The sequence below is a fragment of the Lytechinus pictus genome, chromosome 3 (assembly GCF_037042905.1).
Source record: "Lytechinus pictus isolate F3 Inbred chromosome 3, Lp3.0, whole genome shotgun sequence".
NCBI classification, from domain to species: domain Eukaryota; kingdom Metazoa; phylum Echinodermata; class Echinoidea; order Temnopleuroida; family Toxopneustidae; genus Lytechinus; species Lytechinus pictus.
In genome coordinates, this window is record NC_087247.1 from 14,857,705 (window position 1) to 14,876,920 (window position 19,216).

The 19,216-nt window shown below is 36.0% G+C and overlaps 1 protein-coding gene across 16 annotated transcripts in view; it reads right to left on the reverse strand.

The window, feature by feature from the left end:
- Positions 1-2,124: 2,124 nt before the first annotated feature.
- The window catches only part of LOC129255853 (intermembrane lipid transfer protein VPS13A-like), a 110,256-nt gene continuing 93,164 nt past the window's right edge, over positions 2,125-19,216 (reverse strand). For 11 of the 16 annotated variants that reach the window (XM_064096467.1, XM_064096463.1, XM_064096468.1 and 8 more), the window contains 12 exons: positions 18,582-18,757; positions 17,852-17,974; positions 16,615-16,760; positions 15,250-15,445; positions 13,012-13,087; positions 12,526-12,689; positions 11,943-12,112; positions 10,903-11,112; positions 10,041-10,164; positions 8,264-8,281; positions 6,196-6,324; positions 2,125-5,848 (listed from right to left, as the gene is read on the reverse strand). In XM_064096467.1, coding sequence (XP_063952537.1) covers positions 5,795-5,848; positions 6,196-6,324; positions 8,264-8,281; positions 10,041-10,164; positions 10,903-11,112; positions 11,943-12,112; positions 12,526-12,689; positions 13,012-13,087; positions 15,250-15,445; positions 16,615-16,760; positions 17,852-17,974; positions 18,582-18,757 — 1,586 coding nt within the window. In that variant the 3' untranslated portion in view covers positions 2,125-5,794. The remainder of the gene's footprint in view (positions 5,849-6,195; positions 6,325-8,263; positions 8,282-10,040; positions 10,165-10,902; positions 11,113-11,942; positions 12,113-12,525; positions 12,690-13,011; positions 13,088-15,249; positions 15,446-16,614; positions 16,761-17,851; positions 17,975-18,581; positions 18,758-19,216) is intronic. The other 5 variants (XM_064096469.1, XM_064096466.1, XM_064096459.1 and 2 more) reach the window with 1 other exon arrangement.

Consider the following 19,216-nt stretch of genomic DNA (forward strand, 5'->3'; position numbering starts at 1 on the left):
GGTTAACCAGCCGTAAATCATAGTAGGATTTGTTTTTCTTTTAATATTTGGCTTGGAAAAAGATATCAATTTATAAAATGTATACCGTTAAATCTTGATTCTGGTTAAAATGTCACTTGCTTCCTTTTGTCAAAGAAAGACAGAATAGAGCTTGATATCACTTTGGTATTGATATAAAGAATTAGTATGATTCTTACTTTCAATAATTTGTAAATTGAATTTTTATTTGATATATCCTCATTTCATTTTAATAGATCGGCAAGATTTCATAAGTATGATATTTAGTGCCCTTATGTGTCTCATGGACTGAAGGAGTAGATTTTGTGTCATGATTCATTGAAGAGTTTCCAGCATGCCTTGCTCTCTTTTCCTTCCCATGCATCAATCCAATACAAGATATATTTCTCCTTTAATAATGTCAATCTCTGATTGATGTTTATTACAGGTCTTAACTTTATAACCCAAGGCACTGCCCTCATTTTTGGCCTCACTGCCCTTCTAATAAAATAGGCCTTTGATTATTCATTTTATTTGGTGCCCCATTAACTTTCCCCCATTCATGTTGTAGTATAGAATGTGCCCTTTAGAGAAGTGTCATGCTCTAAAGAAATTTAAGGCCTGCAATTAATTTTGTTTGTGGTGTAGCATATATCTCTCCCTTCAAGCAATTTGAGATATGTACCCCCCCCCCTCCCTTCCCCCTTGTTAGACTTAACAGCCATTTGACTTTGATTTGATCTGTCAAATATTTTGATACCCTTTTATATCGGATTTTAGATTTTTTTTTCAACCATCTTCATAATCATCAGTCGTGGCAAATGATTGCGGTTATTAGCAACGACTCAAGATTGGCATGAAATCCATGTGTTTGACAGTGTGTGCGTAATATAGACTAATATCTACTTCAGTTTTAAATGTTTGCAAATGTGCCGTGATTAGTCCTTAATATATAAAAATACAAGATAGGTTGCCCCCATTTTATATCAGTGTATAGGGTTACTGTGTTGTTGACGTATACCAATATTCCAAGGTTGAGAAAAGCAAGAGACTTGGATCTTCAAAATTTGTAATTCTTTTTTATTTTATCCCCATGTGTTACGAGTATTTGAATAGGATGTATGAAGACATGCTTTTTGTAGCCAGAGGTACCATGTTTTCACGAAGATTGCAGTTTTATGCTTTCAATGTAATATGATTAAACCGAGAAGTCATTTCAATTTTATCGCAATGTACAGAGAATTTTAAATGTACAATAATCAAAAGGTAATTTCATATTTGTGGAAGATGTGCTCTCCTCCTCACTCAAAAATAAGGAAGAAAATGGATAAAACAAAGTCCTTAAAGGAAAAAATAGAATAGGGGATATTTGTGACAATGTTTGCAGGGTAAAATATCCCCAAGACAAACCAAGCAGAGAAAAAGTACCAAAAAGTATTTGTTGGTAAAGCATAACCCTTTGAATTGAAATATTCTACTTATGTATTTGTTATAGTCTGTTTTGTATCTGGCACAATGAATTACTATAATGATCATGTTCGGCTACAGTAGCAGAAATATGGATGTTGGTAGCGCAGTAATATTAAGAATAACTTCAGGGAGGGTCTGTAATTTAGTACAACGTACATTAGGTTTTCAAGGGGGGGGGGTATCGGGCTTTACCCCTGAAGTTACACGATAGATGTCCAAGGAATGTACAACTATTCTTCCCAACGTTCGTGAAATATGTAAGTTTAAAAAATGCAAAACTAAAATAAGTTTATTAGGTAAAGGTGGTGGCTGCTGGTGATATTATTTAGCAGACAAAAAGACAATGTGGGTAGGAAACACTACTGTAAATGTTTTCATATTTGTATTCCTAGTAATAAGTTTCAAACCCCCTATATCCATAGCATATTGTATGAAATCAATAGGGTTGACCATCTTCAAGACCCGAGGATTTCAAACTATATTTTCAGTGAATCTTGATACATTGTGAACATTAATATTCAAATGAATTAAAACAAGAAGAATTGGCACCTGAAATTCATTTTATTTGTAGTGTGTGTATCCATCTCATATTGGTTTTTTTTTTCAGAAAGTGCTTTGAATAGATACAAGGACAAATGAAAAGTTACTTGTTTCATGAATAATACACATACATTATTTTATTACACTTCTCAAAGAAATTCAATTCTTGATATAAAGATTATCACAGCATATTAAAGGACAAGTCCACCCCAACAAAAAATGTTGGTTTGAATCAAATGGGCATAACCATATTTTCATTTTTCAAAATCTGGTGTGAAATAACATTTAACGTTCTGCTTAATTTCACGTAACAGATTCACAAAGCAAATTAGGGGACTGATGATATTCACTCATTTCTTCTGTATTTCATATGAAGTACTTTCTCCTTATTATACTATGAAACAAAGTTTCATTCCTCCCTGAACATGTGGAATTTACATTGTTGTAACATTTTATAGTTCAAACGAGATGGTCCTTATTGTCAAATCTGTAAAAATGTGAATATTGTATGCTTCAAAAGAAATAGTTAGGAATCTCTGTGACTCTAATTTGCACATCACCGAGTTGGGCATATAACTGTTTGGTGAAAAACAAGCGAAACCTTAAAATGTCATAACTTTCTCAATTTCCATCTGATTTTGATGGAATTTTTAGGATTTTTCTTCATTTTTTTTTTCTGGGGTGGACTTAACCTTTAAAAAGCTTTTCTATGAACAGACACAACATAGATCCAACTAGAATAAGGATATGTTACCAAAGTAGATCCACATACTGCAAAGTGCTTTTACAGTAAATGTGATGCCAACTGGTCCAAAATAGTACATGAACAATAATTTCCATTTTCTACCTTCTAACTCAGAAGACCACATTATATGTTGGCTTGATTTTTGCCTTAGATAATTATACTAGTTTATTCAATTAAATTGTATAGTGGTTAATTGCAATTCTGGTTTTAAAGATCCTACAACAGAATGAATATATACAATACCTTTGAGGTTTGTCAACAACAAATTTGCATCATAAAACAAAAATTGCACATCACAGCAACAATAGAGACAATTTCCCCTAAAATTGAACTGCTTTTAGTCTGTCTTTGACTTATTTCATTATTTAGATTTGCTAGCTTATAGCTTACAGCAAACTGATTTAAAATCAGGAATGTATTAGAAATTAAAATTTATGATTTGATGGATTAGTTTTGTAGCAAAATGCATGCATGGATTTATCAGAATAAGTATTACCAATATATTAATATTCATCAAATTCCAAAAATTGATTAGCAAGCTATGTATTTAAATCATAGAATACAACATTACCCTTCTTCAATCATATTAATTAATATAGTATATACATTAAATGGGACCCTGTCATTCTGTATCAATTGTTTTTCAATCAACTTTCCATGAAATAAACAATAACTTTTTTTTTCTATAACAAACATGAAAATTGAACTGAGGAATAGACAGCAGAAGTTTTTGTCTAAAGAGGAATTTGCAAGCCTGAGCCTGAACAAAATACTCATCATTAAAATAATTTGACCGATTTTAATTTGGGTAATTAAATGGCAGATTCATCCCATCCCTGGCAAAATCAAACACAAAACACAAATTATATACAAAAACAATCAAGACCATGCACTGGTAAAAAGACATACAAAACATCAAAAGGAATTACAAAGCATTGAAATTATCTAGAATCACAAACAAATGTACAATTTCAAAACAACAAGCTAGCAAAGTTCTGTAGCAGAGATCTCCTCTGCATGAACAAAGATTCTGATTGGCTCAGAACAAATGTGAAAATTAATGACAAGATCCTTAATGAAACTGCCCCCATCCCATAAGCAGCGCTTGCACTGTGGCCCGCATACATACAGAAGTCTGAGATCTTCCTTTATAACAAGGGCAATTGGTTGCTTGACTCTACCCCTTTCTGGCCACGCCTACAGATGAGAGATTACAAAAGACTAATAGTGTATAAAATACAGCAAACATATTTTACACCTCGAATCAATTCACCTGTATCCATAAACCAACGAAGGTACAGCAACACACTGAATTATTTTAAAAAGTGGATTACATCTTAAATGCAGTATGTGACACTGTTCCAGAACAGAAGCTGTTTAGCTTTAATAGGCTTTATCATTACACACTGTATTGGCATTTTTAACTAAGTCATATCAAGAAGCATGCATAAAAATGTATTCAAAATTGAACAATTGTCAATATAAGGAGGAAAGCAACGTTACAAGAGCTATACATCTCTATGGGTTAAAGCATGATAAACTTGTATTACCTTTCATCCACACTTCAGCAGAATGATTAATAGGTATTTACATTTCAGTTATATAAAAAAAGATGTTACTGCAGTCCCCCTAAACATAGTTTCCTTTATTTTAATTGGGAAAATTCATTGTTAAATTGTTAACTTGGGATACGTATTTACAAATTCTTGAACTGTTTATAGTCATTCACACACCCTTTATGAAGGAAAAAATAGAATTCCCATTAAATAATGGGATATTGTACCATTTTACAGTTTTAGTACTGTTGATTAGGATCAGCCTCAAACAGATTCTATGGTTCAGCTGTCTAAAAAACTTAAAAATACCTAAATTATAAAAGTGGACACAAGTTTACTATTGATAATATTACCTATATGATGTTCAAATCTTCCTAATAATATATAGCATTTATAGGGCGCCAATCATCTAGTTGCTAATTCAATGGCGCACTATATATTACCCCAACTTTAGCTCTAGCATTCAAGGAATTAATCCTTCCCGGTACCCTGACCTGGGTTGAGTGCAGCACAATGTAGATCAAGTTCTTGCTGAAGGAATTACACCATGGTTGGGATGTGAACACATGACCCTCTGTTTCAAAGTCTGGAGACTAATCCACTGTGCCACAATGCATCTTACTCACATCTTTCCAAAGAATTATTTCTCTCATTTGTGATTTGTACATATCAATATCATATTTTACAAAATAACAGGTTTTGATAGTATGCTTAGGAAAGGCAAGAACTTAAGGGTAAAATCCACATCCTCTCTTTCATTGACAAAATCACGTGATAATCATTAGCAATGCATATTTTGTCCTAAAATTCAGTCACCATATGAAAATACAGCATATTTTGGAACAAGAGACATGCCTTTCTCAATTAAATTTGAAGTCATTCGAAATGACCATGATAACATACTATCATCCTTTAAACTCGAATTCTAGACTTGAAATAAATGTATTTTCTATTTCTCATTTTATCCCATTAAATTCACACAAAGTGGCAAGCAGTTATGAGCACAGAAAATGTTATCGAATGAAGAAGCCTAATTAAAAATGTCCATCTGAATCATTGGCGATGAGGGGCCTGTTACATAAAGCGTTATGATGAAATGTAACTTGATTTTTAACCAATAAAACGCGTGTATTGGGGACTTGCAAGTGATTTATTGTGTTAACTGCAACTCTCTCTGCAATAGGCAACAAACAACTTCAATTCACTTCCCCAACTCGCAATTATATAAGTCTACATTCTAAGAATTTGACAATCACAACCATTCTATGTGATACATTTACTAAATTCAATTATAAAAACAAAATATCTACAAAAACAAGACTTCCATATTTACATATGGAAAATATTTTGAAAGATTAAAGGTGTAGATCAACATGTTTGACTATCTTAAAAAGTAACAAAAGATATCACTACAAAGGAATATGTTCTCATGATATATGGTTATGAAAAATACAAGTTTTGTACACGTTGCAGGGGTTGAGTGAACTCATATTGCGTCCGTTGCCTTGGCAATAGCAAAGTGAACCTTCGATACAAATACCTGCACATCAAAATTGAGAAATGAAAAGGGATAATTTTTATTATCAAAAGAAGTTAAATTAAAGATTTATTATAAAAAAATATATGCCTTTGTCTTTCAAAAAGTTTAAATATAAATTGTGGTAAGAAAAATAAAGTCCTGTTACATAATACCATGACATTAAATAAAAAGTAAAAATTGAGAAAATTTGAAAAAAATATTTTTAATGAAAACATTAGCGATGAGAACAGTTAATAATGCTCAAAATTAAGAAAAAATCATAAAGGTAAGTCATGTTTTGACAAAGAGCTGACCGAGATTGCCAGGCATAGGAACTTTATTAAGAATAATAACCTATCTTAACCTACCTCAGCAGATTTCTGATCTAATATGTGTACTATCTTGCCAGGTCCTTGCTTGCCTCTAATCAGGCTTCCTAAACGATTACCAAATCCTCTTCCAAGAGGACCCTTTCCTTTTGGCGCTTCCTGCTTCTCCTATGGAAAAAAAAAAGCACAACAAATTACGGGCAAACTTGCATTAAAGCTAAATGATAGTAGTTGCAGTAAACACTGATTTCGTGAGAAAGTCTGTAAAACCAAGGTTAAGTATTACTTTATCATCGTGGATCTAGATCTGGTACAGTTACATAAACTGAACTCTGTGAAATCATAAAATCTAAGCTGAAAAACGATCACACTGAAGATCGCCAACACAGATAGGCACACGTGGGACAGTATATTATTATTGCTGGAAGTGCCCGAATCCGCGCTTATTTTGCTTATTTCTCAGCAATTACACAATTTCTTCCAGAATCCTTTGGCACATATTTTTTATTTATACAAACAGACATTTAGGTGGTCATTATATTGGATTCTGTAAAAAGTCATTTTGAGATCGTTACCACAACTGGCATTTACCTTTAACTGCATTACAGACAAATATGCGTTTTCAGACCTTGTAACATAAAGCTTAGCAAAATGGGCTGAATTCTATAAGTGATTCTATTGATTATTGTGTCAGGTCCCGTATCAAATACAAAGGTTGGCGATCGATCGTACACTAGATTTTTACGATTGACTGTACATTGTAGTCAATGCAATCAATCATTAAAGAAATATTCTACAATGATTGCTAAGCTTTGAGTTACGGGCCCTTGATAGGGTTATAGAAAAAATTCAGCCCCACAAGTAATCGCTTAACTGCTTACACTTAGAACACAGAATCATATTTATCGTCAAACAACCCATGGTTAAGCTATTGGGAGAACAAGATTTTTTTTTAGGTGTAGAATGACCTACGGTGGGCAGAGCTATGAAGCCCAGCGCACACTATGCGATCCAACGTGACACAATTTTTTGCATTAGATGTGAGAGTTTCAAGAAGTAAAAGGATTTCATTTTAAGTTCAGCATAATGTTAGGAATAACAAAATCATAATTTTGCTTTGCCGCAAACTCTGTGGTTGGAGTAAAGTCCAAAACGGCTTCAAGTCGTAGCCATCACGATTTGGATCCGAATTTGCTTTTATTCCTACAGGGAGGCTCGAACTACACTGAATTTTTTATTTCCGTAGTCCTACCACTATTCTGAACTCTGATCGCTAATATTAATTGGTTGGCCAATGTTCATATCAAATGTTATTACAATTCCTTTGAAATTCGGATCGTGACAAATCGCATAGTGTGCGCTGGCCTAAGGTACCGTGTCAAAACTCAGAACCACATCCTCTGTGGGATTCGGCCTCTAATTACCAATTCTCACACTTCATCATAAGCAAATCATATGGGAATGCAGGAAAGCCGCTATGAAAAGATCTATAGTGCCTGTACAGTGGGATTCATGCTACAACACACCGGACAGACTTTTGACAAGTTGCCTAGAAAAATCATGACATTTTTATTCTTTACAAAACAAACATCCTAGCCTGAATGCAAATGAGGGGGCACAACAATATCCATAAGCTGGATGGAGCTCATTGTGCGCTGCCGCACGCATGGCCTTGGGGCAAAGGACAGGTACTCCAAGCAGGCAAAATATGAGATTTTATTTTCAGGGGATTTAAAAAAAATATATTCAAGGGTTCTTTTATGTATTTCAGGTGCAAATCATCCCGAAATCTGTGTAATTTTTTCCCTGATGGCACGTCTCACAAGCATTTGGTGAAAATTGAGGAGGTAGTTTGATTCGCAAGATTTGCAATGGAACAGTGGTGGATCCAGGCGGGATGCAAGGGACACCCCCCTCCCCCACTGTATTTTGAGAGTCACCGCCTGAACATATATACTGATATACATGTATCATTACTTCACAAACAGCTTGATGAAACACCCACAAATCTTCTTTTAAATATGAGTCAGTAGAGAACTACAGAAACAATTCAGAAAGTAACTTCGTGCACTGATAAAGCATGACCAACATTGATTACTTCAATTACCTTCTTTTTCTTTATCTCCTGTGGTAAAGCGTGTATATGAGAAATACAATATTTAAATGACACTTTTTAAGTGTAAGACACATATTTTTTTGACATGTTCCATTCATCCCAAATCATGTACATTCCAAATATGAAAAAACAAAACAGAAAAAAATAAAACAATATACAAACTCAAGTGCTGCTCGATCCACCACTTATGAAAAAAAAGGAAAACCCTATTGTGAGTACACTTTTGTTTGTTAATGTTTTAGTGCCATGGGATTGGAGATATGTATTTCTCGCAACAAAAGAAAAATTAAAGCAAAATTCTTTTTATCCATCACCTCCCTTAAAAAAAAAACATAACCCTCTCATAATCAGCAGGCCAATTTTTACAACAGTTATGCACCACGCAATTATTATGGCCCTTCAAACACCATCTGGTTGTTAGCAAAATTTATCATACACCATTTGATTGCCAATCTGTTAACTATCAAAAGATACTTTATATAATATTAGAATGTCCTAAAATCATAAACACCAACTAAATGTTACAAAACCTTTGTACATCATCTGACAAGTATTACCATTCAAACACTAAGTGCAATACTTATCAACCATCAATCACCATCTGATTGTTATATATAATCCATTAAAAACCCATATGACTAGAAAGCTTCATCTTTATACACCATACAAACCTGTTATCACAATCTGATCATAATCAATACTTTATGTGCGAAAAGAGTTTAAACACAATCTGCAAGCAGAGGTAAGGTATAACATTCTAACTATATGTTTATATGAGGGCCTCATAACACAGAGGTTTGTGATGGAGAGCAAATATGAAAGAACACTTCTGATTGGTCCCTGGGTAATATTTTGAACAACGTGTGCATGTAACATTGACCATGATTGGCCATGGTCATTTAGCGATTAATCGCCAGCCTTTGTGTTAATGAGCCCTAGTATTCAACTATGACACTACATTCACTAGAGTACAGCACCCCGTCTGCTGTTTTTCTTGTTATTGTATTTTTTTATGATAACTTCCAATATAAAGTTAAAATTTAGATTGCTTATTGATTACTTCATTTCCTATGCTTCATTTTCAAATTACAATTCGATTCATTCCATGTAAAGCATTTAGCTTTTTGGCAAAAAGTTTTTGAAACAAGCCGTAAAAAAACATAATTTTTCAATTTCAGTGAAATATGATAATCTTCCCTTTGACATGGAGAGGATCGAAGCTTCATTTTTTCATAGAGTGCCTAAATTTGGGTGAGAATTAAGAAAATAGATAATGTAACCATTACGTGAAAAAATAGCAAAAATGATGAAAGTTTACAATACCTCCACAGCAAATCTAATTTCATCACCTTTTTTGTTCAAGGAAGATTATTTTTCTGCGAATTTAGACACTCAAGAGCACATTTCCGCTCTTTTGGTATTTCATTTATCTCACTTTTATAAATGTATATCAGATGCAAAAAGAGAAGCTTTGCCATGATTTGTAATTAATTGTTATAAGTCAACTCTGTAGTCTTTACAAATACAAGACCCTGTCTTACAAAAAGTTATGATTGATCCAATCAATCCTAACTATGGAATCTATCAATGTCATAAGGAAATAGGAAATCTAAACACTGTCATTTATTGACAATGATGCATGTATGAGTATACATCCTATAAAGAACACACTTTGAATGGACATGAGCATTGTAGATGTTGATGTCTTTCCATAGCTAAGAATGACTGATTTGATCACAACACTATGATAGATTGGTTCCAGGCTTACCTTTGGTTCGATGAGAATTCCTTTCTCAGTAATCTTTGGTAGTTCTTTTAGGTTGGTATATAGGAACTCAAACTCCACGTTCCATTGGCCAAGCATGTCACCGCGTAAGGTGTAGATCAACCGCCTATCAAAATTAGAAAATAATATACCACAATCAAACTCCACATTCCATGTCACCGCGTGAGGTGTAGATTAATCGCCTATCAAAATGAAGAAAAAAAAATTCCATTGGCCAAGAATATATGTCACCTCTTGAGGTGTACATCAGAATGATATACATACACATCATGGTATTACATAAAGTACACTGATCTCTACCAACTTGCTTTTTACTTGCACCTAGATCACTTCAGCCCATAACATGTTACCAATTATTTTGTGCAATACTGCGATGCTCTGCATTTTTGGGAGGTTCCATTTTTCCCATTATGGTAAAATCCTCAATTATGTCACAATAACCTTGCTTGAGAAAGATCTAGATACGCAACCACAATCTACATACACCCTAGAAGTAAAACAAGCATTGGCTCAAGCGCATTTATTTACATGTATGAGAAAACCATGAAGTTCTTACCAGAATTCTCTCTTGGAAAGGAGAATAAAATTGTTTCCCTCCAATATAGATTCATGTTTTCGGATGTAGAATATAGAGTAAATAACCACATCACGTCAAGACAAACCATCACTTACTCAGCAACCTAGGAGTTACATGCTGTTTGCCTTGGAGGTGATAGCTTCCCCGATACCTTAACCAACAGCGATCACTTCCTTATCATTCTTAAACCTTTGGCGCCAAAGTCACCAATTGGTGCCATGTAATAATTCAACATCGCTACAATGGTATGATCTGAGATAAGCTTACTTGTCTGTAGCTAGTACGTAACTCTTCTTGTCCGGTGTGACCTGCAAGTGAGCAACGTAGTCCTCTGTATGAGCATATTTTCCCTTGTCTACTTGGAGGAGGAGAGAGTTGCCGAGAGCCATGGACTTGTTGTAGGCTCGGATGATACCGTCTGCACCGATGTAGCGAGGTTCACGCAGCTTCCGGATCTCAACCTCGGATTCTACAACTCTGTTGGGGGGAGAAGTGGAAGAATAGGTTTGGTTTAAGGGCACTTTTGTTGCGCTTTCATTGTGACATCACTCACACGTGATAACCCACAGACTACTCAACACCATGCATCAAACACAGTGTTTGTCTTTTGAAGTGATTACAAATCTCATTTAAACACTGTGATCTCACGTATCACAAGTATTTGTGTTAGAGCGCCACCTTGTGGTGGAATACTCTGAATAATGTTTATGCGACAATAGTAATTCTCAGGGATAATTCTTCACTTATCAGTGCTGCAGTGAAGTCATGTGCTGCCTAATAAAGTAAGGTTCAATCATACAACTATTGTGAGGTGTCATTTTTATATTGGCATGGTGGCAGCGGTGGGATTTGTCATTCCTTTATTGTCATATAGTTCTACTGATAAATCCTCATTTCATCCCCCTGTACATCGGATTCATCATTCAGTTAAATATTTCTTTAATTTTTCAATTCTTATTCACGACCACATCATCTTGTATATTTGAAGGAAAAGTATTCGACCAGGAAGCATCAATGATGAGAAACGTTGGTGGAATCTGTACTACGAAACATACAGTTTCCAGCTTGTGAAAATGGCAATCATTTAGTTTCAGACATGACATGATGTCACATTTGATACAAGACACAATAAGAGCATTTCTATGCTGATCAATAAAATTTTGTAAAATTCATTGTGTACTTGATAACAGGTAAAAGAAAAACATGTCTCTACATTTTGAAGTGTGATGCTTTCAAACTGACTGAATTGCTATGACCATAATGTCAACGTCCAGTTCACCCTTGAAAGTCTTCAATGTAGAGCTTACCTTCTTATTCCCTCAAAGGTCCCGCTGGCAAAGTCAATGATACCGCCAGTAGGCTTGGCTACCACTCCAGCCAGACCCTTGCCAACACCCTTGAAGAATCCCTTAGCTCCTTCCTTCTTGGCACCTTCAAATGGATTCTTAACAACGCCACTCACACCTTCGTAGAAACCCTGTCATAAAAAAATAATCAAGATGTATTAGATGCATCTTTCTGTTCAGATGGGTAGAAAGCACATTGGACAGACAAACAAGTAGAATCTTTTGCCTTAGGCATGAGACTCGAACATTAGGGGCTCTTGCTTTTCTCCCTTCACCTCTTTTCTCATGCCTATATAGTGAATGTCAACTTTTTGACAACCACATGCAGATCTTGAATAGTCAATTTTTACATGTTTTACTGTTTCTGGAAAATTTTGTAACAGAATAAATAGAGAAAATGAATAAGATGACAATTGTGCTTCAGACAAAAAACGTTTATGGCAAGGATGATGGTGATAATCACGGTATAATTGATGACAGTTGATGATAATTATTGTCACAATCATTCTAACAATATTGATGATATACCTTCATTCCTACTTACCATAACAAGACCCTTGCCACCTCTGGCTAGACCCTCTTGGAATGTAGCAGGTCTTTGATTGATAGCTTGTTGTCTCTTCTTCTTATAATCTTCATCCATGGTGAGTGCGGCCAGACCTTTACCCAAGGTTCCAGTGATGCGGGATACAGCTCCTGCTGCACCACCTAGAATTAAATAATGTTGATGGTTACATCATCATCATAATTACCGTCATCATTGTTGCCATTATCACCCCCACCACGCCACCACCATGACAATCAGAACAATCGTCATCCCCATCATCTCCATCATCACCTCCACCATCACCATCACCATCATCATCTTTATCTTTATCATCATCATCATTATCATCACCATCACCATCACCACCACCACCACCACCATCATCATCATCATCACCATGTTTCAGAGAGCATGTCAGGAATTGCGAAATTGATTTTTAGGATGTTATTCAATATATTTAGATAATATACATGCTATACATACCAACTGCATGTCCAAAGAGACTCCTCATACCAAGAGCTACACCCTCAGCAAACTCCTCAGGACCTTGTACAATTCCCTGGTTGGATAGAGAAAGAAAAAAAGATTTGTCTGTAAAGAGTATTTCTTAGAAGTTTCAAATTATCCAAATCACATACTATGGAATTTTAACCTTAATACTCCTGGGGTATTTCTGGTCATTTTATAATTAGATTAGGGGTAGGGGGGAGGGGTGGGTTGATTATGGACCCCTATAAAATGTTGACTGTAGAATGTGTGATCATTATAAAGATTTACTTATTGGACTTAAAATTCACTCAATCTTTTTATCTTATTTCACATGGTTTAATTACGCTAATCTTTATGGGAAATTAGAATTCAGCTGAAAATCTATCAATAAAACCCAGAACTGGAGTATTAGGGCTAAAAGCATTTGAACAATTAATAAAAACACAAACAAGAAGAAATGGGAAAACATAACCTGACAAGGTTTGCACAAAACGCCAGTTCCTACTCCTCCGATGAAACCAAATGGGTTACCAATCACATCAAACCCAAGAACAAGGACATAGAGCTGTTTGATGGTCTGATTAAGAGTAATGGACTCACCTGATAAGGTTCATAGAAGAGGTCTTTGACACCTGTTCCGACTCCTCTGACGAAACCAAATGGGTTACCAATCACATCAAGACCAAGAACGAGAACATAGAGCTGTTTGATGGCCTGATTAGAGTAATGGACTCACCTGATAAGGTTCATAGAAGAGGTCTTTGACACCAGTTCCGACTCCTCTGACGAAACCAAATGGGTTACCGATCACATCAAGACCAAGAACGAGAACATAGAGCTGTTTGATGGCCTGATTAGAGTAATGGACTCACCTGATAAGGTTCATAGAAGAGGTCTTTGACACCTGTTCCTACTCCTCTGACGAAACCAAATGGGTTACCAATCACATCAAGACCAAGAACTAGAACATAGAGCTGTTTGATGGCCTGATTAGAGTAATGGACTCACCTGATAAGGTTCATAGAAGAGGTCTTTGACACCAGTTCCTACTCCTCTGACGAAACCAAATGGGTTACCAATCACATCAAGACCAAGAACTAGAACATAGAGCTGTTTGATGGCCTAATTGGAGTAATGGACTCACCTGATAAGGTTCATAGAAGAGGTCTTTGACACCAGTTCCTACTCCTCTGACGAAACCAAATGGGTTACCAATCACATCAAGACCAAGAACGAGAACATAGAACTGTTTGATGGCCTGATTGGAGTAATGAACTCACTTGATAAGGTTCATAGAAGAGGTCTTTGACACCAGTTCCTACTCCTCTGACGAAACCAAATGGGTTACCAATCACATCAAGACCAAGAACGAGAACATAGAGCTGTTTGATGGCCTGATTAGAGTAATGGACTCACCTGATAAGGTTCATAGAAGAGGTCTTTGACACCTGTTCCTACTCCTCTGACGAAACCAAATGGGTTACCGATCACATCAAGACCAAGAACGAGAACATAGAGCTGTTTGATGGCCTGATTAGAGTAATGGACTCACCTGATAAGGTTCATAGAAGAGGTCTTTGACACCTGTTCCTACTCCTCTGACGAAACCAAATGGGTTACCAATCACATCAAGACCAAGAACGAGAACATAGAACTGTTTGATGGCCTGATTGGAGTAATGAACTCACTTGATAAGGTTCATAGAAGAGGTCTTTGACACCAGTTCCTACTCCTCTGACGAAACCAAATGGGTTACCAATCACATCAAGACCAAGAACGAGAACATAGAGCTGTTTGATGGCCTGATTAGAGTAATGGACTCACCTGATAAGGTTCATAGAAGAGGTCTTTGACACCTGTTCCTACTCCTCTGACGAAACCAAATGGGTTACCGATCACATCAAGACCAAGAACGAGAACATAGAGCTGTTTGATGGCCTGATTAGAGTAATGGACTCACCTGATAAGGTTCATAGAAGAGGTCTTTGACACCTGTTCCTACTCCTCTGACGAAACCAAATGGGTTACCAATCACATCAAGACCAAGAACTAGAACATAGAGCTGTTTGATGGCCTGATTAGAGTAATGGACTCACCTGATAAGGTTCATAGAAGAGGTCTTTGACACCAGTTCCTACTCCTCTGACGAAACCAAATGGGTTACCAGTCACATCAAGACCAAGAACGAGAACATAGAGCTGTTTGATGGCCTGATTGGAGTAATGGACTCACCTGATATGGTTCATAGAAGAGGTCTTTGACACCAGTTCCTACTCCTCTGACGAAACCAAATGGGTTACCAATCACATCAAGACCAAGAACGAGGACATAGAGCTGTTTGATGGCCTGATTGGAGTAATGGCGAACTACCTCCGATGATAGCTGCTCTGGGCTGTAGAACTGGTACTCTCTCTCAAAGAAACCAAGCCTAGATGGTGTTTCACAAAGATTTAAGAGTGTCTTAAGAAGCATGCTTAAACACCAACATGCACATAATGCGGTGTTGTATTACATACAGGGTTCCCTCATAATAATAATAATAATAATAATATAGAGTATTTCTAAAGCGCCAAATCCACATTATGTGCTCACGGCACTGCGAAAAGGAAATAACAGAAAAATAACATGGAGCAGGAAGGGACATGATGTATGGAAGATCATGGTTTGATGCACATTGCACAGGTTTTTATTGTCTGGAATCCAACATGGCTGGCTGCCAAATCCACATTAATCATGTGCTCACGGCACTGCGAAAAGGAAATAAGAGAAAAATTACATGGAGCAGGAAGGGACATGATGTATGGAAGATCATGGATTGATGCACATGCACAGGTTTTTATTGTCTGGAATCCAACATGGCTGCCTGTGAAAACCCTTCATATTGCACGCAAATAAGATTCAATTGCAATTCTAAGGGGGTGTTGCAAGAAAATATTTGCGATCAATTGCAAATATTCTGTTGCAATTTTACAACTGATATAGATCAACGTTAGCTGTAGCAAATTAGATTAAACTTCTTGTTTCAAGGAGCAAATTAGCAATCAATCACTAATTTGCAATTAACTGCAAGACAATGATTGATTTAGGGACCAAAAATTGACTTGCAATTGATCGCAAGCTTCTTGCAACACCCCGATCAGTCATGCTTAAATTTTTATGAAACACTTCCAGGTTGAAAGGAATGGAGACAGTAAATGAATGGGTTAGGAAGACTACATGGATCAATCGTCGCAAGAAATTTCATTCAATACTTTGAAAATCCTTTTCAATCTTCCATATCCCAAATTGTTCAGATTTATACTGTTAATACCATACACTATGTAAAAGAAACAGTCTGTCGCTCACAATTTATATACCAATTCAGTTTGAGTGCCATTTAAATGGTCTTCTTGTAACAGATACTGACACAGGATTGCACTTGAATCAATGCATAATTCATAGTATTTTCTTTTAATTTGGATGGGTCCAGCTATGGTTAACATGAGTAAATGTTTTTAATTAGGTAGATGTAAACTGATTTAATGTGTTTTCACTGAAAGCCCAAGAGTCTAAAATTTCAATAAAATAATCCCTCAAAATTGGACAGATTCTACTCACTTGAAGATGACATCATCTACGTTGGTCAGGGTGACCCCAACGCTCTGTAGTAGGAGATTGAGGGCGTTCTGACGGGCGTTGGCCTGGGCACTCAATAAAGACTTATCCTCTTTGCCGGTCTCTGACAGAGAAAAACTCACATGAATCTAAGAAGGAATGGAAAGACAAGGTTTCAGGTATATATCACCATCATCATCATCATAGTAATAATCTTAATAATAATTTCAGAGCTCACAGCTTTTTGAGGAATTACTTCCTGCCGGTACCCATTTTCAACTATTCAACTTTAGACCTTGATACCCAATAAACTAATCAGATCATTGTTGCTCATATATGAATATTTGGAACAAGTTTAAAGTTAATCCATCGAATGGTTCCTTAGTCATTGCAAGTATGAAAATTGGACAGCTGGACAGACGTCCAAAAATGCATCCAGCAACCATCTACAGTGGGCAGAGGCATAATCATCTCTGTAGAGGGGATGTTGTGGTCTAGTGGTTCTGCCTCACTTCCTTTCATTCAGTAGGTCATGGGTTCAAATTCCAGCTATGGCGTGATTTCCTTCAGCAAGAAATTGACCCACATTTTTCTGCACTCAACCCAGGTGAGGTGAATGGGTATCCGGTAGGATTAATTCCTTGAATGCACCGAGCACTGAAAGGCAGTTCAAGCTAAAACGGGGGTAATAATAATTGTGCGCCTCGGAATAGATTATTTCTAGGTAGATGGACCTATGCATATGCCTATTATTGTTATTGTTATAAGTGAACTTCTTGGATTTTGTAAAATACTTTTTTTTCTTCTTTTTTAAAGTGCACACCTGTTACCAAAATGTGCATAGCATTTCCATTTATCTGAATGCAGGATAAAAGAGCATTGCTGATTAAATACCTTGCTCACGGGCATAGGTGCTGCTGCCGGGGATCGGCACCTTAGACCACTCAGCCACCTCCATTGAAAGAGTGCTCAAGCTAAAGCTTGATTAATAACAAATACGCACTGTGGAATAGATTATTTCACTCCCCAGGGAGTGGAAATTGTGCACTTTTCGTGCGGGATTGAAATGAATCCAATGACCGGGGTAATAATATGCTGTAACGCGCTTTGAGCCATTCTGGGAAAAGCGCTTTATAAAAATTTGCTATTATTATTATTATTTCTAGATAGATGGACTTATGCAAATGCCTGTAACTATTATTGCTATTAGAGAACTTCTTGGATGTTGTATAGTACTCACCTTAAGTGGAGAGAGATGGAATGAATCATAGAAGTTGAAGTCTTTGGCCAAAGCAACCTTGACATACTCAGCATCGGCTAACTCTAATCTTATTAGCTCCTTGTCCAACTCAAGCAGAGCAACCTATAAATAAAACAACAAAAATACTTCTTGATGACACATGGAAAGTAAATCTCAATCACATGATTGTTTGAGAGCAGAGAAGTCATCAGACATTTGTGTTATCTGACACAAAATTTTCTAATGACTTTTGAAACACAAGGACCTGGTATTAATAATCTTGTCACTTAATTACACCAACACACTAGTCTCTTATCTTGAGTAATTAACAAAACAAAAACAGATTTTATTAGATAAAATTGCAGATCAGAAGTACAAAAAGGGTAAATCATTTTATATCCTATACAAAAACAAAGGAATTAAGTGCTTTTAATAAGATGATATAATCATTATTATTTTCAATGTCATTATTTTCCACATCTTCTTTGTGTGTAAGATGACTGAAACACCCTCCTTTTGACATCTACAAAATCATTCTCTTCTGCATCCAGCTATTCTTTATTAGTAAACTTGCAAGAACCATGGGAGTGTTTCACAAAGCAAATAGTGTTTTTCACCTGCTAATTTGTTCTCAGCCAATCAGAGGCAAGGATTTCAGTAGCTTATAACAATTGACAGTGAAAATTAACTATTTGTTTTGGTAACACGCTCCTCAGATTTCCATCCTAACCCTATCAATGACTTGTTCTTCATCCGATTGGAAGATGGCTGCTATGTTGGCCAGGAATCCCATGTCCAGTTTGACCGCCATCTCTTGGACCAAAAGCTTGAGGTACTTGATCTGTTTGACCGTACTGTGCTCCGAGAAACGAACCATCATGCTGAACTCTAGAAGCTGTTTAGGGGCTGAGGACCAAAAAAAAAAACACACAAATTATTTATATATTTTCAGATTTTTTATTTTCCATTTTGTAAAATTGGCTTCGCTAAAATATAATTTATATTTAGGGTCAATGAACTTAGATCATGTTGGGGGAATCATTTTTTTACTTCCAGATTTTTGTCAGGCTTGGTTTATTCAACGCCGCTGTAGTTTATTTACCAGAAAATATGGTATTTGTAGTTATATAATTTCTACAGAAATCAAACAGATCAGCAACTATTTCAAAGCTTTGCAAGACTCTTTTGTCATAATGTCTAGAGATTGGAACAGACTGCCTGCAGATTTTAAAGATTCTCTGTATCTGGAATCATAAAAAAAAAGTCAAATATGATGACATTCAATTCATATCACATGCTATTCCCCACATCTCAAGTAAGTGAGATGCATCAACACTTTCATATTTTTTTAAAGCAAATGTAAAT